This window comes from Furipterus horrens, unplaced genomic scaffold (assembly GCF_987537825.1).
Source record: "Furipterus horrens unplaced genomic scaffold, mFurHor1.1.pri manual_scaffold_7, whole genome shotgun sequence".
In the NCBI taxonomy this organism is placed as follows: Eukaryota; Metazoa; Chordata; class Mammalia; order Chiroptera; family Furipteridae; genus Furipterus; species Furipterus horrens.
The window spans coordinates 141,180,004-141,204,947 of record NW_028327177.1 but is presented as its reverse complement, the minus strand read 5'-3'; the positions used below and the strand labels follow the sequence as shown (position 1 = coordinate 141,204,947).

At 54.8% G+C, this 24,944-nt stretch overlaps 1 protein-coding gene across 1 annotated transcript in view; it reads right to left on the bottom strand.

Moving 5' to 3' along the window:
• The window catches only part of DOCK3 (dedicator of cytokinesis 3), a 218,468-nt gene that overhangs the window by 58,259 nt on the left and 135,265 nt on the right, over positions 1-24,944 (bottom strand). Inside the window, exons 14-22 of the mRNA XM_090284832.1 lie at positions 19,650-19,775; positions 9,424-9,548; positions 7,873-8,035; positions 7,246-7,352; positions 6,629-6,800; positions 6,215-6,312; positions 4,925-5,008; positions 3,798-3,898; positions 1,789-1,870 (exon numbers count right to left, since the gene is read on the bottom strand). Of these exons, the coding sequence (XP_090140958.1) occupies positions 1,789-1,870; positions 3,798-3,898; positions 4,925-5,008; positions 6,215-6,312; positions 6,629-6,800; positions 7,246-7,352; positions 7,873-8,035; positions 9,424-9,548; positions 19,650-19,775 (1,058 nt within the window). The remainder of the gene's footprint in view (positions 1-1,788; positions 1,871-3,797; positions 3,899-4,924; positions 5,009-6,214; positions 6,313-6,628; positions 6,801-7,245; positions 7,353-7,872; positions 8,036-9,423; positions 9,549-19,649; positions 19,776-24,944) is intronic.

The window sequence follows — 24,944 nt, the reverse complement described above, 5'->3', positions numbered from 1 at the left end:
TTCAATCTGCCCTTGGGGAGCGCCTGCTCTGGTCACTTCAGCCACTTGAAAACGCAAGCTCTTTCCCACCCGGGCTTTTAAACGCGCCGTTTCCTCGGCCTGGAAGGCCTGGCCCAGCCCCTTGTACCGGTTTCGACTCAGAGGGCACCTCCTCAGAGACGCTTTCTCCACGATCTTGACCTGACGTATATCCTCCTCTCCAATCCGTCTGTTCCTGGCTGATTTCCAGGTTCATTTCCCTCACAGTACGCACCAAGTTTTTTCCCACTAACTTTGTATATTTACCTGTTTCATGTATTTATTGTCTGTTTTGCCCCCACTTGAATGGAAGTGCTATAAAGGCTTAGCCTTTTTTTTTTGCTTGGACCCCTGCTGAATCCCCAGGAGCTAACACACTGCCTGATACCTGGCAGGTGCCCATCGATGCTGATTGAATAACCGACTGAGTAATTCCTGAGGCAAAGGAATCCTGTAATGCCTTCTCCAGTATCCTTAAGCAATTAATTTATGGACTCACATAAAATCTTTTCGATTTAACTTAACCTTTACCCCCTCAAATATCATGCAAGGCCCCTGACAGGTGCTGTGGTCAGAGAGGGACAGAACCTGAGCTCGTCCCCACAAGCGCGCGTGCCTGCTCCCCGTGGGGCCCTGGACACATGCTCTTCAAGATAACAGGCCTGACTTCTCTTCACATCTCAGCACCTGCAACGGATGCTGGTTGCTCTACAGACGTGAGCTGTATGCAGGAGGAGAGGGGTAAGACTCGCAGCTTTCGGTTTGTACAGAACGTGCCAAGAAGCAGCAGGGAAAACACGGCTCTGTGATCTGCCTCTGCCTCTTGCGTCTTATGCGCTGGAGCAGCATCTGTTTCATCTGTTACCACGTGGCCAAGAGCAACAATTCACAGGCCCAGTTTGACTTTCAACAGATGATGTGATATTAAAAGAGGACAGAGGAAAAGCAGAATTTACTTGCTGCCATTCTTTTATTGCTAAAAGACGTGGTTAAAAATCAATTAAAATATAAGTAACTCAAGAATAAGGAAGGGCAGGGACAGAAAGGGAGAAAGCATGGACTTGCTCTGAGTGAGCTCCCAGGGGCTATGACAGCTTTCTTCAAATTGCCGCCTGGAGAGCCACTGAACAAAAGGGGCCAGCGTCCCCACAGGCCGTTCTCTGTAGCAGAAGCAGTGGCCACGGAAAGAGGCTACAGCCAAGAAGAGTGGCCTCGCAAGTGAGGACGGTCTCCTATAAACGGAGCCGCCCAGCAAGGCAAGGGGATGCCTTCTCATGGCACCTGTCCAAGCAGGAGCGTGGCCACAGGGGACCCCGAGTTCCCCCAAAGGGCAAGGTCTTAAGTTTATCTTCTCAACATATCAACACAGCTCTTTTTACTTAAAACAGTTCTAAGAAACAATGTCCAGTAACTCCCGAAGAAGGAAAAAGTATTAAAAGATCTTCATTTTAACCCAAGATGCCACCAGCACTGGCTGAGAAGGAGACAGAATATGTCAGCCAGTGGCAGCAAAGGCTCAGGCTGTGGGCGGAAACCAGAGGGGACAGCCGGGAGCCCCGCACGTGGGGACCCCCTGCTGCTTTAAGAACATCAACAGGAATAAACACCCTCTGGGGTGAAACTGAGACAGGGAAAGCAGGACAATGTGGCCCCTGGCACATACTGAGACCGAGCATCCACACTCACCCGCCGCCCGCACACTGCACCCCTGGGGCTGCACGGGGTGGGGGGTGGGGGGGATGCCTGCGGGCGGCGAGCTGGGTACGTTACCCGCATGGCTTCCTGAATGTGGTCCTGCCGAATCAGCTCTGCTGAGCAGTCCATGTACCACTTCAAACAGCGGATGAGCTCCCTGGGAAAGAGAATCGTTCCAGAAACCCCACTTTAATTCGTAAGCGACACAGCCTGAAATGCTCTCAGCCCGGGCTCAGCCACACAGGAAATAGCGTCCTGCGGACGAGCCAGACAGGCCTGAGACCCGCTGTGGCCGTGCCACCGCGGGCCTCGGGGACCAGCCAGCGCGCCTGGCCTGCGGAGCGTGGCCGCAGTTGAGTCAGCAACTACAATCGCTCCTTCCCGCTGTCCCCGACACGTCTCTTTGACGGCAAGAAAGTTTCCCCGAGCCTTGGACTGCACCTGTATTTCTGTTCCGTCTGAGATTGCTGGGTGCCTACAACACACGACACTGACTGGGACGTGGCGGGCTCTGCAGAGAGTCCCGTGCGCCCCTCCTTGCCCCACCTTCACCCCACCTGTTTTATTTCCTCAGGCACCAAGCCACCTGGGTGACACGGGACGGCGGGGCCAGGAGTCCTGCATGTTCACACGGCAGCAGAGCGCAGAGGTCAAGAGTGCAGGCCCGGGCCTGAGAGCCGGGTTCCCACCTAGAGCCTGTCAGCTTCTAGCTCTGTATGCTTGGGCAAGTTTTCTTTCTTTCTTTCTTTCTTTTTTTTAAAGGAAGTAACTGGTTTTTGTTTTTTAGATCCTCACCTGAGGATATGTTTATTGATTTTTAGAGAGAGAGGGAAGGGACGGGAAACACCGATGTGAGAGAGGAACTTTGATCCGTTGCCTCCCGTAGCGCCCTGACCAGGGACCGAACCCGCAGCCTTTCGGTGTTCGGGGATGATGCTCCAACCGACTAAGCCAGCTGGCCAGGGCCCTTGGGCAAGTTTTTGATCCCTTTGTGCCTCATTCTCTTCACTTAAAATGTATAGGAAACAAGAGTGCGTCTCCAAGTCACTGGGAGCGCCGACGAGACGACACATGTCCAACATGCAGCGCGGCGCCTGCTCGGCAGAGGGACGCCAACGTGTCAGAGCTCCGGTGACGCCACAGCCCCTGGGCTTTGTCTGTGTTTTCAAAAACCGTGCTACGTCAGCAAAGAAAATGCTGACTTTTTAAAACTTGCATTAATGATTTTAAATAACCCAGAGTGCTTCCCATGTTTACCACTTACATCATCTCATTTATCAGCTGTCTTTTTATTTTTGACATTGATCTGTGTGTGCTCTACTTAGCTATTCAGACGTTTCCCATGGAAAAGGCAAGTTATTTTTCAGAGGTCTGACAACTATGTAAGAAACTATGGTTTAAAATGTCAGCTGAAGGCCCACAGCAGGATATTTTTGAGGAAATAAAAAAAATTTTCATATGAAATCTCAAGGCACCCCAAACAGTCAAAACAATCTTGAAAAATAGAACTAATTTAGGAAACTGACACTTCTTGATTTTAAAACTTAGTACAAAGTTATAGTAATCAAAACAGTATTGTACTGGCATAAAGAAAGACCTATACACCAGCAGAATAAAACAGATGAATGAATAAACAAAATGTGACATATACTCATACATACAACGGACATTATTCAGTTTAAAAGGAAGGAAATTCGGACACAGGCTACAACGTGGATGAACACCGAGGACGTTACGCTAAGTGAAAAAGGCGAGACACAAAAGGAGCAGTATCGTATGATTCGGTTTATATGAGGTGCCCATACCAGGCAACTCAGAGAGACATACAACCCACCAGCAGCTGCTCAGGGCCTGGGGCAGGGGAGGAACGGGGAGCCGGTGTTTAATGGGCACAGGGTGGCAGCGCTGTGGGAGCCAGAGCGCTGGAGTCGGACGGTGGTAGTGGTCATACCACAACGTGGATGTGCGTAATGCCACTGAGCGGGGCGCTTACAAATGGCAGCGTTCACGTGATGGGGATTTTCCCACAACTCAAAATTAAAGAAGTTAAAAGAAAAGGTCAGCGGGTGCCAAATGGGACTTACTTGTATGCCAGGGCTCCAGCAAAGTGCTTCTGGATGTACGTGTCCATTACAGGCCGGAAGTGGAAATACTTGATGTCTCTGAGCAGGTTGATGATGAACACCTGGGAGAGAGGGAGGGAGTCAGGGTTCCCTGGAGGCCTCAGACCCATCCCAGCACAAAACAGAGCTCTTTCAAGGATGGTAGGCTGTCTGTGTTTTCTCCAGTGCTCCCCACGGGCAGTGAACGTAAGATTTTTACTCTACGTCTGAACTGCTGTCTTGTCTGTTCTGTTCCTACCACTCCTGGACCCCCAATCCAGACTTGGGGCTCCTCTGTCTGCGCGTTACTCTGAGCCTCTTCACAATAAAGCTGAGTACCCCGTATGAACCAGGGGGAGGCAAAACAATACCTGTGTAGGTGGCATAAATACTATCGCATCTCAAAAAACGTGGAAAAACGAGGAAAATAAATACTGTCCTCGGAGCCAAATGAGTCTATGAAAGGCTGTGCCCTTCGGCAATGGGGCTGGCCAGCCAGGGACGTGAGGAAGAGGAGAGGCCAGAGGGGCAGCCTCTGCCGGTGCCATTCTTGCCTTTGCTCCTCATCCACCAGGTACACGTGTAACACCTGGTGCCCCTTGAATCCACAGCACTCCTGTGGGAGCAGGGGCGTCAGGCAAACTGCACTAGACAGCCTGATCACCGCCTATTCTCCCTGAGCGACCCCCTGAACACTGCTCCCCGACTCCTTCACAGAGGGAGAGAGCATGATGCTCAGACCAGCATGAGCGAGTCTCTGCTTTCTCTGGTGGTTATATCCAACTTCATAAGTAAAAAATGGACCACCTGGTTTTCTATACTAGTCTCTGGGCCTTTTGTGGGTGTAGGTCACTATTTTAGGGGCCAGGCAGCTCTGCCGTAGTGATGAGGCTGAGCACCGGAACCACGAAGTGAAGGCCCGGACCTGACCTCGCTGAATTCCTCAAACCTGACCTTGTAGGGCTCAGCCTCGTAGGTGGGTTAGTCTTCTGGGGCGATACTCCTCAGTCCCTTTTCTACTGGAAGCATCCGAGCACATTTTAGTAAATCATTTCCCTCGTTTAAAAATACGTGACCGCAAACAGAAAGCCAGGAAGGGGGAGACTTACCAAAGACTGGAACACCAACAGGCCGTATTTTTCCGTATTGTCGTCCAAGATCACGAAGAGCGTGTCTAAGATGTCCTGCAGGAACTGCGAGAACACAGAAGCCGGAGGCCTGGCCTCAGGGCCCTGGACACGCAGTCCAATCTCCCTGCGCCGATGAATTACCTCCCAGCAAACAAACTCAAAGACCGAATATCCCGAAACACCGTTCAGGAAGAACCCAGCACCCACCTTTGCCTGGTGAGGGGAACCAGGCGGGCCAGGGGGGTTGCTTAGAGCCCAAAGGAATGGCAAGAGGCCCCTCCTGTCGCAGAAGCGCTCAACTCCCAGGGAAAGAGCACCGGCCTGTAACACCCAGTACCTCCATCTAGGACAGCGATTTTAAGACCAAGACTGTCTAAGTGATTCTGATGCCAAACTTATTTGAGAAAAAGAGCTCACTTTCCTGGGACCTTGGAAAGCTCAGCCGTCCCTTGCTCCCCTCCTGTGGCCTCACTCTGCAGAGGACACCTGCATGAGGGTGTGGCAGCCAGGCCTTCCCTGGAGAAGCTGATTTAATCTAGAAATTAGTGTCCCAGGAGGAGGGAGAATGCAGCGGCTAAGGATGATCGACGAGAATAAACAATCTGGAAACACTGGCTTCCCGCTGCGGTTTGTTTTTAGAGCACGCGCATTTTGAGTTCTAAGGTGTGAAAACCAAGGGAGAGAAGAAATATTTTTGGTGCTGGTAGTCTTTAATTATCGAAGCTAATGTTCTGTTGGTCAAAACGCAATTCAATAATACAACGATTACAATTTATTTCAAAACCACAGACAGCGGGAGGCAAGACAGGAAGGGGGGCGGGCGGAGCCGGCTATGGGACGGTGGTGGCTGGAGCCCGGTGACAGGCGCCTGGAGGGCCCTTGGTATTATCCTGCCTCCCTTTGTGCAGGTTTGAAATTTCCCAATGAAAACTGCCACCATCGCTGACAACGCCAGCCCGAGTCGGACTCTGAGTGACAGACCGGGCGACGGCGGCAGCTGCAGGCTAATGGGGTGGGTTCAGAGTCCCACTCGCTCACCGGGAGGTAGAGGCAGAAGGCCCCGGGCTGGGCGTGTGGCAGGAGGGTCACAGAGCACGGAAAGTGAGAGCGACATTGGGAAAGGGAAGGGACACCTGAGGGGGGCGCGCGGCACCAACACCAGGGCGGCTTCCCCGGGGACTGGGGGCTCCCTGGCAGAACCCAGGGGGCAGGGAAGCCTGCTGCCCAGATCCCGCCCGGGCGGCACGTGGGGGCCGTGGGGAGCCTCACCTTGACAATTTCCTCCCCGCTGACGTGCCGCAGCCGCCCCAGGACGTCCATGATCCTGTCCGGGAAGGCCTTCCACTTCAGCAGAGCCAGGAGGTCCACTAGAAAGCAAGCCCAAAAGGTGGTGAACCCCGGCCATGCCCGGGACAAGCAAGGCCCAGACTCTCCCACCCACGGACAGCTGGGATCTGGAGGAAGAGAAGGGGCTGCACGGCCGCAGCTTCTTCAGTGCTGAGGTCAAGGCCAAAGTCCCATCTGTGAGCTCTGGGTGTGTATGTGGGGCTGCTGCTTGCCCAGTGCTTCCCTCAGCTTCAGGCGCCGAGAATCCCCTCACTGTGGGTGACAGCAGGAACCTCAGCCTCCCTTACGCACGCCGGCCCCCGAGGCAGGGCGGGCCCCGGCCGCCGCTGCGCCTACCGTTCTGGGTGAGCTTGGTGGAGGAGAGCTGCGTGGAGATGAAGAAGGACTCTTTGGGGCTGCGCTGGAAGACGAGGCTGGAGGGGACGCTGGGGCAGCCGCCGCAGTCCTCCCTGCAGCAGGGCAGGCCCAGGTACAGGGCGTGGTTGTTGAAGGTGCTGTTCTCGTCGCACTGCGGGCACGAGGGGGGACACGGCGCTCCCTGAAGCCCGCCACCCGTGGGAGTCACAGCCAGGAGCGCTCCGTCCGGCAGCGCCCCAGACTGGCTGACACACCTTCTACAGAGAAGGTGTCAGGGCTCGGAGCCTCCTCCTGGGGCGCAGGCGGCCGTGGGGGCGCAGGCTGCGACAGCCGACAGACCACGATCTCAGACAGGTCCCTGAACGTGCCAGCCACGGCCACAGGGGCACAGAGGGCGGCAGCGGGTCTCCACGACCAGTGCGGGGGGGGGGGGGGGGGGGGGACAAGGGCCCGTGGGGGAAGGGCGTGAATTCAAGAGCCTGCCCGCTGCTCTCCCGCTGCCACCCACCCGCGCCCGACTCTGCGTCCAGCGCGCCGCCTCACTGGGCATGGCCTTGGGGGCCGGGAGCTGAGGGGGCGAGAGCCGGGCCCCGTACCTTGTACACATACAGTTCGTGGGTGTCATCCGAGAGCGTGGTGCCGTCGTCCCGCATGAGGGGCGAGAACGCGAAGCCGAAGAGCTTCTTTTCGCCTTTGTCCTTTGCTGTGACCAGAGCCCAGTGTTAGCTGCTTTGCCCCCCGGCTTCACTTTTTAAACGTAGAGACTCCCCTGCGCTCACCGCCTGTGCTCTTTACCCCTCAGTCCCTTCCTTCTGTTAGTTACCCATCTGACCGCAGGCACCCGGAGCAACGTACTGAACCGCGTGTCCGCTCACACCCCAGGGCGCACAGGCTGTCCAGACCCAAATAGAGATGCAACTGCTGGTCTTGATAAGCCAGAGGCTTCCCACGAGCCGCGGGACACACGTGAAGGTAACACCCAAAGGGGAACGACACGCAGTTACCCAGTGTCCCGGTCGGACACTAAGAGCCAATGCCCAACCCCGTGGCTTTAAATCACTGTCCCAAGAACAGCCCCTCGTGACATCCCAGGCCTGAAATGGCCGTTCCTTCCTAGCTTCTCATTTTCTCGCCCCGGTAATAAGAACTCTCTTAATTCCACGCCAGAGAGGAAAGCGTGACATCCACGTGCTCAGAGGGGCGTGAAGAGAAGCCGCGCTCACTGGAACAGTGCCGGAACTCGAAGCGCAGGTGGGAGCCGCGGAACCGGTCGATGGGGATGGGGAGCTTCACGATCTCCCCCCAGCGAGGGCTGTTGCTGTGGTAGAGGACGAAGGAGTGGTAGGAGCTCCTGTTGGGCTCTCCTGAGCCCAGGCTGATGCAGTCCTGGAAGAGAGAAGCAAAACCAGGCGTCATCTCCCTGGAGGGAGCCCCCGGCTTTCTGTCACTGGGACACCTCCTCCCTTGGGCCGGTCTCCTTTCCCCGCCGGGAGGCATCCGGCACGTGAGAAACTTCCTTTGGCTTCAGTTCAGCACTTCCGTGTCGACGGTCTGAGGACGCAGCAGTCGCATGCTCCTCGCAAGACGCCGGAAGGTGCATCTGAGCCACTGAGGCAGGCTGGCCCTGCCTCCTTGCTGAGGAAGCACACGGTGGCCTCCCGGGAAGAGGGCAGCTGTACATGGCACACTGACCGCTCAGCCACACAAAGAAATTACCCAGCGGAGAGAGCCTGCTTCCTAGCCCCCCAGCCCAGGGCTGCACCGGCCGATCTGGTGGCCCGCAGCCGACTGTCCCAGGGGGGCCAGACCTAACTCACCCCCGTTCCCCAAGAGTGCCACGAAGCTGCAGTCCTGGGACCGCCCGCGCCCCCGCCGGCAGGACAGGAAGCCGCACCACAGACACTCAGGAGTGGCTCCCTGTCCGCACGGGGGGGCGGGGGGGCGGGGGCAGCAGCTCTGTGGGTGCACCGTGGATGTGCCTTCGTCCTCGAGGTGGGTTTTAAAAATGACGAATCACCGTTTTGACCACCATTTCAACATTCTCCTCTAGTTCTGCCTCGCTTTGGGAGGTGCCTTTGGCTAATTTCACCTCCTTCTTCTGTAAAAGGTGGATCATCATTCCTGTCCTGCCTGCTTGGCAAGGCTGTGGTCAGCATACACAGACGAGGTCTGAGAAAGGACCGGTTTGCTGTAGGCCAAGCGCTCTGCAGATGACGCCTGGGGATTTGCCAGGGACTCCACCACGACAGGACCACAGGGACACACACACTGACCACAGTGAAACAGCCCCCCCTTCGCTTTCAGGGATCCCGGCAGCACACGGGCCGGAAGCATCTTCCAGGGCTTGAGCCCACTGCTCCTTGTCACATCACTGAGGACCAGCAAGTGAGTGCCTAAGTCTCCCCCTTGACCAAAGAGCAAATGTCACTCTCCTGTATTGGCTCCCGGAACAAAAGGAGTGGGGCCTAATAACAGTCACCAAAAGAAGGCGGCTGGAGGCTCGGCAGAAGGAACGGGTGGGACAGAACTAGAGGAAACAGGTCTAAGCTGGAGCAGGAAGGCGTCGGAAGGATTCCTAAAAAGGCTGTTGGCACTGGAAGTCATTATCAAAGCCCGTCCAGGGCTCCCGAGCTGAGACAGAGGCAGAGAAGAGTGTGCAGGGGTGATCTGGGCTCCATCCCGCCCAAGGAGGATGGGTCTCCGGACAAAGCCCACAGAGGTGGTGGGATTACGTCAGGGTCAGCCTCCATTCCAAACTGGCTGGTGAGCCTTACCTTCAGGATTTCTCCGTCCGCATAAAGCACGTACATGGTCACTTCAATGTTCTTTTGTACGCTTTTGCCCCCTCTCTCGAAATCGCCCTTCTCCAGGGTCAGGTACAGGTCGTTGCGGATGTCACCTGTGGGGAGAGAAATGCCGTGTCTGCACGACCACAGAAGCCACGCCGGCCCACCCGCACGGAGGACCGGGCTGGCAGCTGGCGCCTCCAGGGTCCGGGGTGCACGGGGCATTCCAAGCTCGGTTAATAACGATGGCCACCCCACCAGTGTCGGGGAGCAGAGCTCAGCCACGTGCCCTCTGAGTCTGGGTTCCGCAGGGCTTGCCCAGCCCGTGCCCGGCAGGAAGGGGCAGGGCGGGGCGGAGAAGCATCCCTCAGAGCACAGGGGACTGTCGCTCGGTTTTCTCCTCCCGGGAGAGTCGCCGCGGCTGCAGCCTCCCACGGAGGAGAGAGCCGAGAATCAACGTCAATCATGTCCTGTCCACGTCTCAACTAATCCCTCCTTTCCCTCAAAAAAAAAAAAAAAAAAAGTCTTTTCTTCTTTTACAGGTTTTCTCTCTGCAGTCCTAACCTTCCGAGCCTGCCTGAAGGCCACAGCACTTCTTCCTTGCGGAGGCCCAGCTCCAGACCCCATTCCCTGAGGACGCGTCAGGCCTTCTCCTCTCTGTGACAAGTGCTCTGGGAGCCGGGGTCGCTCCCCCAGAAGCACAAGTGCTAAAGCACCGGGGCGACAACCCGGGGGGCACCTGCCGCTTCCCTGTGCGCTGGCTCCAGCCCACGCTGCCCACACCGGCCGCCCGAGACGGGAAGGAGTGGCTCACGCTGCCCTGCGGGAACGACCTGCATCCCGTCTGCCTTTCTACGGGGAACGGGACGGGCTGTTCCCGGATAAGAGGAGCTTGTCTGGGCTGCTCTAAGCTTCCGGATCTGCAACGTGATGAGTTTTAGTCACACTTTCTAAAGAAGGGCTTTGACTTTCAAAAAAACATAGTAAGGACTCAGGGCAGGAGCATCTTCCAAGGAAGAAAATAGCAAAAAAAAAACAAAAACAAAAACAAAAAAAAACAAACAGAACAATAAAAAACAAACAAAAACAGGTAAGGCCAAAGTGAAGATGTATTCGTGGCCTGAAGAAATCAACTGAGAGACGATGAGCAATTAACTTGTAAAGCGAGCCAATGCGGAAGGCAGACATCCTACTTCATTTCTTAGAAAAACTGGCACATCTCAATGTGCTCGTTCCCTGGAATCACCGTGACTCAGACAGGGTTTGTTTCTGGTTAGCAGGGAGTGTCTGGCTCGGTCAGACACGCGATGGTGACGAACAGCCTCTTCTCTGATTGTGAAGTGGCTGAGGCTCTTACGCACGACGCGGGGGCAGAGCAGGGCTGGCAGGCAGCTCGGGCTTCTGGGGTCTTCATGACCAGGCTGCCTATTCCCCAGGTTACCTTCCTGTCCTAGGAGTGCCATCGTGGTTCTCTGGGCACATAATGGAGCTCTCAAAATACTGTGGCTCAAGTGGGGAAGAGCAGCCCATAAGAAGGAATTAATTGTCCTCGGAGAGCGGAGAACCTTCTCTGTGTGACAACCATCTTGTTCCCCAAACAAACAGCCCTGAGGCCACCGTGCAGAGAAGAGGAAAATGTGTTCTGAAAATCACACACAAATGCGACTGCCCTGCGGACATCTGTGCTTGCTGTCTGCACAGACTTTCCTCTTGGGCTGAGCAGAGCCTCCACCTTAACCTTTGGTGACTTGGAGACTTCGATCTGTCTCTACAGGACATCCCAGCTTGGGCCCTCCTGGCACATCATTAAAAGTGCACGCAGGTGTGCAAGCAGGAGGGGAGGGTAAACTCAAATTCACTAGCTTGTTACTGTCGGAACAGAAGCACACTACCACCAGTCCTGAAAGTAGAATTCAAAATTAAGTGGAGACTAGACTTGGCTTGGAGCAGTGAACACACAATACAATATAAACCTGATGTATTGTAGAACTGTACACCTGAGACCTATATAATTTTATTAATCAATGTCACCCCAATAAATTCAATAGAAAAGAAAACATTAACTGGGAACTTTACTATGGGTTACTGCTATGATAATGGAATAAATCAAAGTTGGTTACACCTTTAATTTTTAACAATTGAAACAGGTATCGCAGGGCCTTCTGATAAAAAGCTTTTTAATTAACTATTAGCTTTACTATGGAGTTTAAATAATTATTCAGTTTATAGGCTAATTTGGCAGAAAAGTGAGTAGTCTAGAGAATTTTAATGTCTAACCTACAGAACAAGAGCTTTGTGTAAATATCACCCGGGTTTAAACCAGCACCCTCTGGGAGTTCCTCTTCAGGTAACCCACGAGGGACTTTGAAAGCAGGGGGTTGCCTAGTAGCAAGAGTATTCTAGCTTGTGCATAATTTTACAATTTTTGTGGCTCTAGACGCAAGTTAACCACGTTGCAATAAGCAAATCCTTCAAAAGAAGCCTTTCCAACTGCCGAGCCATACACGAGACAGATACTAACACAAAGCTGGGCCTTGCCTTGGACCTCGGTAAGGACGGAATTCGGTCTGGGCTGGTCCTGCAGAGGGAGCTCCCGGTTTCTGGGCAGCTCCTCCGGGGCGTCTTAAACCAAAACGCCAATTTCAGATGGAACGACTGAGCTATAGATCCCTACAGTTTTCATTCTTTCAACATCTTCTCTCTAAACAGAAAGCCTTGAGCGATTATCTAGCAGAGAAAATGCATCAATCTAAGCAGCGGCACCCATGGGTTGCAGACTGAAGTAGCCTGGTTTCCTCGGGCCTTGGGCTGCCCCTCGGCTGGAGAACAGATGTGCTCAGGCCGGGGCTGTTCTCAATCAGAACGGCTGTTAGGGTGCCTTGTGGGTTGCAGTTTTGCAAATTACAGCCTCAATTCCAAGAACGGCACTTCCTGAGCGTGAACGTTGCTGGGCCTCCTTGTCAAAAACTCTCTGGGGGACCTTTGAAATTAAGCTCTCCACTACATCTTTTGGCAGTTGCAGAAAACCTAAGAACAAGCAAATGTGAAAAGCCACAGGGACCTGACGACCCAGCACTGCCTGACAGCCAGCCGCCCACGCTCCCTGCTCTTCAGCCGCCCCTCGGGCATGTTCACACAGCCCACCAGGGGAGTCATGCTTTGGGGTTAAGGCACTGCCTCCAGGAGGCTCCCGTGAACTTCAGCACCGACCGCCAGGAGAGGGACGAAGACAGGGAGGTTACCACGCACGTAGGAAGGAGAAGGCCTGCGCAGTGGTTTCTGAGGTCAGGCCGCGTTTGGATCCCCTAGGGAGCTTGTTAAAGTGTTTCTAGCATCCACCCGGTGAGAGTCCCGTGGGGCTTGGGCACATACATTAGAAAAGTTGCCAGGTGATTCTAATGCTCTCCAGGGCTTAACTCCAGGGGACCAGCACATGGGGTGCTGCTGGGGAGATGCTCATGAAGTTTGGGTGTGGGGTGGGGGCTGGGTAGCTCTTACACAGCATGGAGGAACCCTGGGCTATAAAAGGGGAGGCTCTTGGGCAGGAAGTGGGAGCAGGCGTTGTTGAGGGCAGCCCTGCCTCCCTTTGTCGGGTGCCTTCTGCCACCTAAGGCTGGAAGAGCGCCCAGCACCGCCAGCCACGCCTTCCATCTCCGAGTGCTGAGTGCACAGTTAACACACACGGGGCTTCTTGGGTGGCAGATGAATGCCTGTGGCTGTGTGGTCGGAGGGCCTCAGGACAGAGTCTTTGTCCTTGCAGTTTCACGCGGTGGCCGCTGCCCACTGCTGACATCTGTCGCTGCGTGTCAGGAGACTAGGGAGCTAAGAACAGGCAGAGGTTGGCATGTTTTTTCTGTAAGAGGCCAGACAGTAAATATTTTAGGCTTTGTGGGTCCCACAGGTCTCCTGTCACATGTTCTTTGTTTCCAAAACCCTTGTAAAATGTGAAAAAATATTCTTAGCCGGCAGGTGGTAGAAAAAAGCGCTGTTGGTCTGTGAGCCGCAGTTTGCCGATACCTGGCTTGGCGCAGTTACGTGTCAACGCGTCCCTACACTGCAGCTACACACAAACCCAGCCCTGGCCAGCGGGGCTCGGCGGGGCGCAGCGTCACCCGGCAGGCTGAAAGGCTGCCAGTCTGATGCCCGGTCAGGGCACAGGCCTGGGCTGCAAGTTTGGTCCCTGGCCGAGGTGTGTACGGGAGGCAACCAATCAATGTTTCTCTCCCTCTCTCTCCCTCCCTTCCCCTCTCTTTAAAGTCAATAAGCATGTCCTTGGGTGAGGCTGAAAAAAAAGAAAAAAATCCAGATTCCTAAGTCCCCACAAACACCTGCTGGGAAGGAGCAAGGTAATGAACCCGAGGCCATCTTATTATGTCAGGGATTGGCCGGAAACACTCTGGGGTCCTTACGGAGCGAGGGCTTAGATGGAACGGTGCTTTCCAGCTACCACCAGTCTCAGGGGCTGGGGAACCCTGACAGCGCTGCGCCCGACAGGGACACAGAACGGCCGGCCTCCGTGGCCAGGTCTGACCCTCTGAAGACCTGCCTCCCGGTGTAGCTCGCAGGGCTCACCGCGTGTTCGCGGGTCTCACCGAAAGCAGTCTCCCTACAGGTTTCGGAGTCTCTGAGGTACAGTTCAGGCACCAGCGCATCTGTCGGTAACAAGCTCTCTGCGGACACTCCAGCCTCTGTGGGGCTTTGGAGCCACACTGTCCCGGCCTCAGCAGAGCCCTGTCCCAGGAGAGCCGGCCCAGGACGGCCCACGCACGCGCGGCCGCTCACTTGTGTGTTCCTTCTGTATAAAGGATAGCAGTCCCTCTCTATATTGCGACTCATTTATGGCGGCCTCACTGTATCGTGGGATTTAAAAAATATATTATATGTAATTATTTATTGTGGATTTTTCTCTGTATCGTGGGATTTTGCGGTCCTGTACAGTAAAGACTGAAATAAACGTAAGGTTCCTACTTTGCGGATTTTCACCTGCCGCGGGGGGTCTAGAATGGAATACCCGTGATAAGTGAGGGATCGCTGTATCCCACGTTAGGAGGCTTTGGGTTCAAGGCGAGTAGTTTTCACACTGTATTACTTCTGCCCCATCCACTCCTGGACGGGGTCAGGAGGGCTCCGGCGACAGCGCCTGCTTTCCCTTAGGGCCACATGTTATAAACTAGAACTTTCTCCCAGCGTCACAGCAGCCTGCTTGTGACGGCGGCCATTCTGCCTCTCGGCAGAACAGGAGCGAAGTCTCCACACAGCGTTCACGGAGGTGGAGGGACATGAGCCACCATTCGGTGTGGGCAGTTTCAGAAGTCTAACCAATGTGCTATTCTGTCAACGTTCTGATTCTGAGGAAGAGACAAAGAGAACAAAAAGAAGGAAGAAGGCTCTTGGGAGGACTTCTTCCAGCGCCCAGGGAAGACAGGGTCTTGACTTTTCTAACCGAGTCTTCAGTGTCACACGTCTACCAGTTTCTACTGTCACAAAGCCAGTGACGCGCCTGCTCTCACAGGACGACAGGAATGGGGACAGTGACCTCGCTCTATGTGGTTATTCTTCTCACGGGCCGATGATGTGATGACCGTCCAATCTGCTGTGGGGCCAGAGGGGCTGAGCCTAAACCATCCCTCGGATGCACTGTCAAAGCCTCGTCTGGCGCTCGGAGGGACCGCAGTCCTGCGGCTCCCCGGTCCGCGGGGGCACTGCCATCGCTCCCTCTGAGGAGAGCTCTCCTTCAAAAGCCGTGTCTCTGTGTGTTTGCACGTTGTATCAGATGGGCCCGGCAGGGCTGAAAGGAGAAGCCTGCTGCCTTTCTGGTCCTTTGTAGCTCGGAATGAGCGTTCTCGTGTTCTTTTCAATGGGAGCAGCTGATCTGTCTCACGAAACGCTTTCCCTGTAGCCGTGGCTGGGTGGCTCTGTGGCTCCGTGGGGTGGAGTGAAGGCCGTACGCCAGAAAAGTGAGATTCCTGGTCAGGGCACACGCCTAGGCTGTGGGTCCCCTCCCTGGTTGGGGTACATATGGGAGGCGACCAATTGATGTTTCTCTCTCCCTAGAATCAATAATATACCCTCGGGTGAGGAGTTAAAAAAAAAAAAAAAAAAAAAAGGCTTTCCCTGTAGCCGTGCACCTAGGGCTTGTTATGGTTTTCTAACCCTGCCAGCCTTCCTCTGCTTCCTCAGATCTTAATGGCCACCCAAAGTGACACCCAGTCTCCTCGGCCGGGCGGGGTGCTGTTCTTCTTAAGTTTTGTCAGTTACCCCAAAAGGTGAGGCTGATGAAGGGTTAATAATGTACATGACACCCCACCCCAGTATTGCAACATTCCATGGAACAAATGAAGATGGAAACCAAGCAGGCAAGAAGCAAACGGGACACACAGAAGGGGACACTTACACCCAACTATCTTCATCTCTGCGCCAGAAAGAAAGGGGCGAGGATGAGGGGCAGCACCGGGAGAAACAAGAACAATTAAGACACACAGGAAAAGAGAATCAGCATCACTTGCAGCTCGGCGACGAGGCGGGCTCTTTTCACCGGGGGGCAGAGCAGAGGACGGGGTGTTCTTCTGAGCACAAGGGCAAGAGTCGGGGGTCCCCTGGAGGGAGAGTAGGCCTGCACCGCTGCCTCCTGATGCTCAAGTTCAGGGCAATCAGAGGGGAGCAGCGCTTGCCCCAGGTCTGACTCAGGGGAGGGCGGAGCACCCCTAGAGCAGAGCGCTCGCTAGGGCACGGTCCTCAAAGGGGCCCCCAAACCAGCGGCATCACCACCCCTTGAGAGCTCATGAGAAAGGCACATTCGCAGGCCCCGCCCCAAACTTCCTGTATCGGGGGGAACCTTGGAGTGGGCCCAGCGAGCTGGGGTTCCCCAGCCGCACAGGCGGCTCTGATCCACACTGAAGTCCCAGAACTGTGCTTTGGGGGACACTTAGTCAACAGGTCGCCCTACATCAGAGGGCGGGCTTTTTTCTGACAGGACAGAAAACCGTTTAACTCATTTAAAACCCTGGTCCATATTCCTCACAGCAAATGACAGCCTTAAAAATCGAAGGCTTCAGAAAGAAGTTACAATGTTATAGTCCCCACGCAGCCACGACCCAGCTCTGCGCTGCGGCTGGTCCCAGAGCGCCCAGGAGCGCTAAGAACCAGAGGGCAGCCAGCCGCGGCGGCCCTGCTCTGCAGGCTCGGCCCCGGGCTAGAGAGGGCACGGCCTTCTCAGATGAGCAGATTTTAAATCATCCCCTTCAGTTACAGCCTTCTGGCCAACACCTTTTTTAAAGGTTCTTCTGGGGGCTAATTCCGACAGGTGAATTCCTGGGAACGGTGTGAACTTCTGCCTATTCACCTGAACACCTGTCCTGCTCACCTCTGTCCCGCCCGTCTTCTTGGAAGAAATTCGGGAAAGGAGCGAAGTCACGCTACAGGTAGTAGCTCTGCACTGAGCTAAAGCGGACTTGGCGGGAAGGGGAAGGACCACGGCAAGGCGATGAACCGACAAAAGGCCGTGTGCACTCCGTCTCAAAATGGGGTTCAAATCCCCACGTCTCTCGGTTCTATAACCCAGGACTCAGGGCCTGAGCTACGGCACGCAGTGCACACGCCATACACAGCAGCCGCGCGGTGTGTGCGTGCACGCCCGTGGCAGCCACGGGAGGGCGCCGGCGAGACCTTTCCTGAGCTCCTGCACGGCCCCGGGGCTCTGCCACAGCGCTGTGGGCTCCCCCAGACAAGCGTCTGCCAGTGCTGGGCCGTTCTAAGATAGTAGCCCCAGTTTATGAGTAATTCTAAGTTTTACATTCGCTCTGATTTCTCAGGCTGAAGTGTTGACATGCTGACAGCTGCTGCCGTAATTTATCTCTGTGTTCATTTCCCACACCCCTGCGTGTGAAGCGGCCACAGCTTCTCCTAACCCGGGCACCCCAGTGCTGGGAGGGCCGAGAGCGGAACAGCCGGGGCACGGAAGTCCACGAGAGAACCTCTCACCACAGTCATGTTCTCCCCAGACAGGCTAGCCACAAGGTACCACTCCCCACGCTCTTCCTGCTGCTGCAGCAGGGCCTGCAGGCCAGTCCCGGCACCTTGCCCGAGGATGGCGAACCCACTCTGATGGTACCTCGGGGCGCATTAACGGGGCTGGCAGTTGTCAGCGCACCACCCTGAGAGCGGCCACCTCGAGGAGGCGGGTGGGGGAGGAGGCAGCTCTGCACAGAGGGCAGCTTTCTGCCCGAGCCCCGCCCTTAGCTGCAGCCACAGCGCCGGTACTCAGAGGCACCCGGCACAGACAGCGGCACACTCACAGCCCCGGAGGGACCGCCCAGGACCGCCCAGGACCACCCAGGACCGCCAGCGCCTTGGCTTGTGGGGCAAATCACAGGATGACCCCTTAGCTGCCCAGGGGAGGGAGAGTCCCCCCTAACCTCAGCCTGCCTGATACAGCTGGTCTCCATGGTGACGCGTAGCATACCCGGAAGTCCTTTATAACCCGTGTGTCACCAATGCACAGAGATGCACGGCGCTCCACAAAGGGTCTCTGCCCACAGATGAGGCCTGGACAAGGTCACTTCTGAAAGAACTTTGCTAAGAGACATTTTTGACTGAAGCGTGTTCCTTTCTAGCCTCTGCTCAGTTGGTTTTGATTCTCTGTGTGAAGATTAATTGGAAGGAAATGTCCAAACCTTAGACAAACAAGTTCTTAAAAGAAAGGACAGACTTTAAATACATCTCTTAGAATATATGGCTCCACCTCATGAGCCTGGATGTCTAATTAAAGTCGACCACCAGAGAAATCTGGGTAACCGCCTGCTCTTTCTTCCATGACACCTTGCCAGGAAACCAGGGACTATGCGCGGCCTCTCCTTTTTCCAGTACCCAGGGCCACAGACGGCTGAGGAACAGCGTCAGAGCAGGATGGGAGAGACGTCCTGGGAGGACGCCCATCCACGGCAGGGCCTTCGTAAGCATATGTCTCCCTAGCACTGAAAAACAAGCACGGGGCTGACCGACTGGCCCAGGTTTCCCATCCAGAAGACCCCCTTTTTGTGCATGAGCAGAAGGGTGAGGCTGTTCCCCGCAGCTTGCTCTGCATGCACAGTGTCTACACAGAGGCGTCGAAGGCAAGAGAAGACAAGTCTGGGCCTAGCGTGGGAAGGGGGGCAGCAGCGGGGACCCAGCACATGGGCCTTCCCTGTGCTCAGGCCGCACTCCCCTTCGGTGTGTGCTGGCCAACATCCAGCACAAGAGAACTCAGCGCACCGTGGAGAACCCCAAACAGGTGAAATTCACAGTGCTCACAATCAGTTCGGTCTAGCCCGGCCCGGCCCGGCCCTTCCATGCAAAAGCAAACAAGCTTTTAGTGCATCATTAAATCTCAGTGGAAAAGGGTAGATTCGTAGCTCCTGTACCTTGTCCCGATAACCGGCTGTTTGTCTGCCCTGAACCCCCCCCCCCCCTTGTTCACATCTTCTCTGGTTATCAGGCCACCTGCCGCCCGTCTGAGACACCCTTCTCCCTCCCCTTCCCCTGCAGCCCCCTTGGCTCTGATGGCCTGTTTGGACCTGCTTCTCCAGCGCTGCCTGCATCTGCCTGCCTAGGAAATGCAAACCTGGGACTGACACGCTGGACTCACACTGGAGGGTCAGTGTATTTACTCCCACTTTCTGCCCTGGCTCTCCAGCGGGCGTTAGACGAGGCGGGAGAGACAGTTCCCGAGAAACCGACTGGCCCATACGACTCACAATGCCTGACGGATACCATCTGCCTGATCCACTTTTCTAACATGTTAAGATGCATCTGCTAGTCCTCCATGAGCGGAACTCAGCAACGCCACAGGCACATATTTGGGTATATTCTTCCCCTTAAAGAGGAGGCTCTTGTGTGCCAACTCTCCTCCAAGGCCTGTGATGGAAGAGAGGAGTGTAAACCCCATGAACGTCCATGGGAGAGGCTGCCACCAGCCACCATGGAGACAGAGCCAGCTGCTGGATCGTCATGCTAACCTGGTGAATCGGGGCGGGGTGGGGGGAGGCTTCTGGAAAAGAGCAAATAGCAACGGAGAAGCCACTGGCTGCAGACTGCAGGCAGCAACCTGACTTGGGACACAGAGGCGTGGGAGGGCCGCAGCTCTCCCCACTGCGCAGTGCACCCGCTGCTCCCGAGACAGGCGCTGGGATCCACCCTCCTGGCCCTGTCCCACCCCAGCCCCACGGGGCTCTGCCTACCTGGCATGATGACGTCAGGAAACCCCAGTTTTCTCGTAATCGCCAATCCCCTATTAAATATCATGGGGTTTTCTCTCCTTATCTGCTCCATGTCCCCGCGGAGAAGCTGCAGAGAAATGATGAGGCCTGCAAAAACAAACACACGTCCTTCCTTAGCCCCACGTTTCCAGCCTGTGTTTAGTGCTAGAAAAGGCAGTCTCGTTTTTCTGTCTTTTCTCATTTCTCTGCAGCCAGGCCTGCAAAGGAAAATATGCAAAGTTCAGCATTTTTTGAGAAAAATATTGATGCAGAAAATATACATTATTCTGAAGAACCGTCCTAGAAAGCTAAAGAAATTTAAGTCAAGACGACCCCAATAACCCAGAGAACTACGTAATCGATAAACACAGGCTGAGGTCTGGGAGGGGGAGCTGCCTTTCTCTCTGTGAGCCAGCATTCAACCCAGGGCCTGGCTGGGCCCTGCGGAATACCTACTGGGAGGGACGAGCTCCGGGAGCGGCACATTTAGGGGCCCCGAGACATCTACAGAAAAAGTGGCGGCCTACACCAGTGTGACCGAAGAAGACCGTGTGTCAGGGTGCCCGCCAGCTGGAAATAAGTGAGCTGAGAGCACTGTGTTTTATGCTACAAGCGCAGTAAAGTGTGGGGAGCAGTGCGATCAGCCAGCAGGGCAACGGCTCGTAAAGGGAGCGGCAGCGCAGACCCCGCGTTCCCTCTGCAGGGAACCAGTGCGCCGCGAGGAATGAAGGGGGTTTTGTGAGGCTCGGGGAGCCTGGTCTCAGAGGCCGTGAGTGCCAGACCCTCACTTCCGTCAGAGCCTGGGAGAACCTGGAACGTCCCCTCAGGTAAGCTGGCTTCTGGCTCATTACTTGTACCCTAGGAGTTCTGCACGAAGAATCTCCGGGACACTGCCCCCTTCCCTGCCCCCAAGGGGCCCCCCTGCAGCCCTGGCTAGAAGGCTGTGAGGCCAGCCAAGCCTAGATGGAGCGAGGCGGTGCCTCCAAGGCTCCGTGAATGAAAGGAGCCGTTAACAAGATCAATGCAGCTGCTGGGCTGTGCGCTAGCAGGAGGCAGCCTCGTGAATGCAGCAGCTTGGGGAGCTGAGCAGAAAATGGACATGCAGAGCGGGGAGAAGGTGTCATAATAATTAGGACAATCAGAAGAGCGATGGCTGGAAGGAGACAGGAGCCAGCGACGCTGCAGAATAAGAACGGGGAGAGGGAGAGGGACGGAAAAGGGGAAAAAGAAGTCAGAAGAGGCACAGGCACTGGGACTAGGCGCTCTCACAGCCAGAACCTCAAGGTGATCTCATTGCTTCAGCTGAGCTCCTGCTCCCCAAGAAGCCATGGGATTGCACACACCAGGTGTCACTGACACCGGGATCACACCGTCCTGAAACGCAGGCGTGTGGTACTCAGTTGGCATTGTGGTCGGGTCATCAGGGTCTGAGACTCTGACCGCCCTTACAGCAACGTTTTTACAGCCTAATCACTTGGTGGACTCAACCACCAGCCTATGGGCCTGCGGGCGGGGCCAGACCCCAGCCACGGTGACCCCTGCAGAGGAGGGAAGCGCCGCGACCCCGGCTCATCCGTCTGCAGGGTCTTTACACAGATATCCGATCTCTTTCTCTGTGTGAACAGGAATCCACGGACCGAAGGCAGCCTAACCTGGAGCAGACAGCGGAGGACGGGGCAGGTTCCGGAATCTGAGATGGGGGTGGAGGGCAGAGGAAGGGAGAGCACCAGGCGCGCTCCCCACTCTGCACCAGCAGAGACTCACTCACATGCCCCTGACTGCCTCTCACCGCGTTTTCTGAGTGGCCACCCCGGCCGGGAGGCAGGGCACAGCCTGTGCCCGAGCAGACCAAAGGCGCCGGGAGAGGCATCCAGCTTTCGGGCCGCCCCAAGGACTCGTGCACCACCCCGATGACTCCCGAACACCTGTTCTCAACCTCTAATCATAACAGATGACAGGACTAGGGCTTCAGCTGACGCAGGAGAGCAGGTGACAGGGCCCAGGAAGGCCGCAAGGAGCCGCCAGTGGACGCTATCAACACCACACCCCGTCTTGCGGGGGGCGGGGTCCTGGGACCTCTGGACCTCGTGGCTGGCTCGGAAGCCCCAGGTGAAGAGCAAGCCTCTGTGCGCAGCTCAGGGACACGGCGCCCCCGCCTGCCCGCCAGCAACCAGCCCCTCTGCAGCACGCGGGGCTTCACACCGATCGCCCAGCTCTCCAGCCAAAGAACTCGGAAGTAACTAGGTCTGTACAGTTTCTCTGTTGATATGATCCCTGACACAAGAAAACTGTTTCATTAGTGAATTTCATCTCAGGTTAAAGCCTCTCCCAAACAACACCTGGACAAACTGGCAACACTCCTGCGTGGAATGCCGGAGAGTCCGCAAACTGGCCCTGCTCCTCTCCGCCTCCACCGTTCATGGCAGAGCTAGGTGAGGACTAATAATGTAAATTAATCTAACCGCAAGGTATGGATACAAAGCTGTAGTTAATAGTCACTTAAAAATATAAAGACACAATTTCCCAAATCCTCTCAAACAAGCAACAGCCGGCCTCCGTGAGCCCCAGGCCCGGCACTAGCAGCAGCCAGCCTAGATTCACAGCTTGGCTTCACCTGGGAATCTCCAAGCCCAGCACAGGTAGCAGCCACTTCAGGTTGCTTTAAGCTCAGGCAGGAGAGCCCTGGGCAGAACACAGGTGGGGGCTGACCTTGGCCTGCACCACCTGGGAAACCCCAGGGTCAGCACACCCAGTGCACAGCTACAGATCACGTCAGAGCACCAGCGCCCTGACCCTGCTCAGCTGGTCCTCCACGGAGGGCAGAGGGTGGTCAGTGGTCACGGCCAGTCCTTGCAGCTGACTGGCCTGGGTAAACCCTCCCGTTGATCCGCCAGCAGCAACCAAGGCTCAGCTACAAGAGGAGGGTGTACTCAGCCCACATGAAGGGCGCACCTTGAGCACCCAGCTTGGGTGGTAGGGGAGGCTGTGTCACTGGACCCTACAGGACACCTACTACATGAGGCCACATGACCAAGACACAGAGTCACAGCAGCTCTACCTAATACACAGAAACAAACACAGGGAGGCTGCCAGACTGAGGAGACAAAGAAACATGGCCCAAATGAAAGAACAGATCAGAACTCCAGAAAAAGCTAAATGAAATGGAGATAAACGATCTATTAGGTGCAGAGTTCAAAACACTGGTTATAAGGACACCCAAGGAACTTAGTGAGGACCTCGGCAGCATAAAAAAGATCCAGTTAAGAACGAAGGATATGCTAACTGAAATAAAAACAATTTACACGGGAACAACAGGAGAGTGGATGAAGCCAAGAATCAAATCAATAATCTGGAACATAAGGAAGCAAAAACAACTAATCAGAACAAGAAGAAAAAGAATCCAAAAAAAAATGAGGGTAGTATAAGCAGCCTCATTTGCATCATAGGGGTACCAGAAGGAGAAGAGAAAGAGCAAGAAATTGGAAATCTATTTGAAAAAATAATGAAAGAAAACTTCCCTAATTTAGTGAAGGAAATAGACATGCAAGTCCAGGAAGCACAGAGTCCCAAACATGATGGATACAAAGAGGCCCACTCCAAGACACATCATAATTAAAATGTTAAAGGGTAAAGATAAAGAGAGGATCTTAACAGCAGCAAGAGAAAATAAGTTACCTAAAGGGAAGTTCCCATAAGGCTGTCAGCTGATTTCTGGAAAGAAACTCTGCAGGCAAGAAGAGACTGGCAAGAAATATTCAAATGATGAAAAGCAGGGACCTACAGCCAAGACTGCTCTACCCAGCAAGGCTATCATTTAGAATCAAAGGACAGATGAAGTGCTTCCCAGACAAGGTAAAGCTAAAGGAGCTCATCATCACCAAGGCCTTATTATATGAAATGTTAAAGGGACTTATTTAAGAAAAACTAGAAAATCAAAACTATGAACAATAAAATGGCAAAAAATACAATTCTACCAACTATTAAATCTGAAAAACAAACTAAGCCCACAAGGAGAACAGAGACAGAATCATGGATGCAGAGAGCGTTTTGATGGCTGCCAGCTGGGGGGTGGGGGATGGGCGAAGAGGTGAGGGGACTGAGAAGCACAAGCAGGCAGTCACAGAGTGGCCGCGGGGACGTTAAGGACAGCACAGGGAATGGAGCAACCAGAGAACTTCTACACATGACCCATGGACATGAGCAATGGTGGGGGGACTGCCTGAGGGAGTGGGGGTGCTGGGTGGAGGGAGATAAAGGGGAAAAATCAATAAAATATAATTTGAAAATACAAAGAAGACCAGTGTGTCCCCTGTCTCACCCGTCTTCACTTGCTTCAGTGACTTACTGAAAGCCAGGGCGGTGGCTGCACACCTAGGAGGCCAGCAATGGAAACGGGCGACCACACATGTTAACATTAACATTAACGCCGCACCTAACCAGTTCCTGCTGAACGATACTTTTACTCTCCGCATCAACACAGCAATTTCCTCCGCGTTTCCACATGGTCTGTCCCGAAGGGAAAGCACCAATGACTCCTGAAGCAGAACTGCCAGGCAGTGCCCTACCCAGCACGCTTAGCAAAGATGGGTGACAGTTTGTAGCAAAGAAAATTATTTCTTTATACAGAAGTATCTTTAACTAAGAGACTAATGAAGACCTGACCTATTCCTTGACAAATGTGAAACCCTCTGTCACGAAGACCCCAGGGCCCAGGAGTAGAAGACCCGCGCTCAGAAGCTTGGCGGTAGAGAGGGAAGGCCCGGCGCTCGGGGGTCGGGAAGCCCGGGCTTCCCTGTCCAGCCATTAAGTACTTTCATTGAGCAGCAGTTTCCTCATTGACTTAATGAGGGGGGAGAAACAGGTAATTTTCAAGATCTCAACCAGCTTCCAAGTCAAGCCTGGCCAAAGAGCACTCAGACACACAACTCGAAAAGCAGCAGCTTATTGTTCCTTCTGGCTTTTCCCCAAGTGCACGGAGAGGCCCCCCACAACGGCCGCCCAGCCGAGCGAGCTCTCTGAGGTCTGCGGCGCCCCCAGCACGGAAGGATGGGTGTTGTTCTCACACTCTAACCAGCCCAGGTCTCTGAGCTCCGGACGGAAGCCACAGACCCTGAAGACGGCACAGTCTGCGTATTCTAGGGAGTGCGATGGAGGTCAGCGTCTTCACGTGGGGACGTCAAAAGCTGCTCTTCCCGCTGTTTCTTCTAATGTGTTACTGCCACCACCTCACTTTTTAAAAATGTTCTCCATATTCTAATCATACTATGTCTCAAGAAG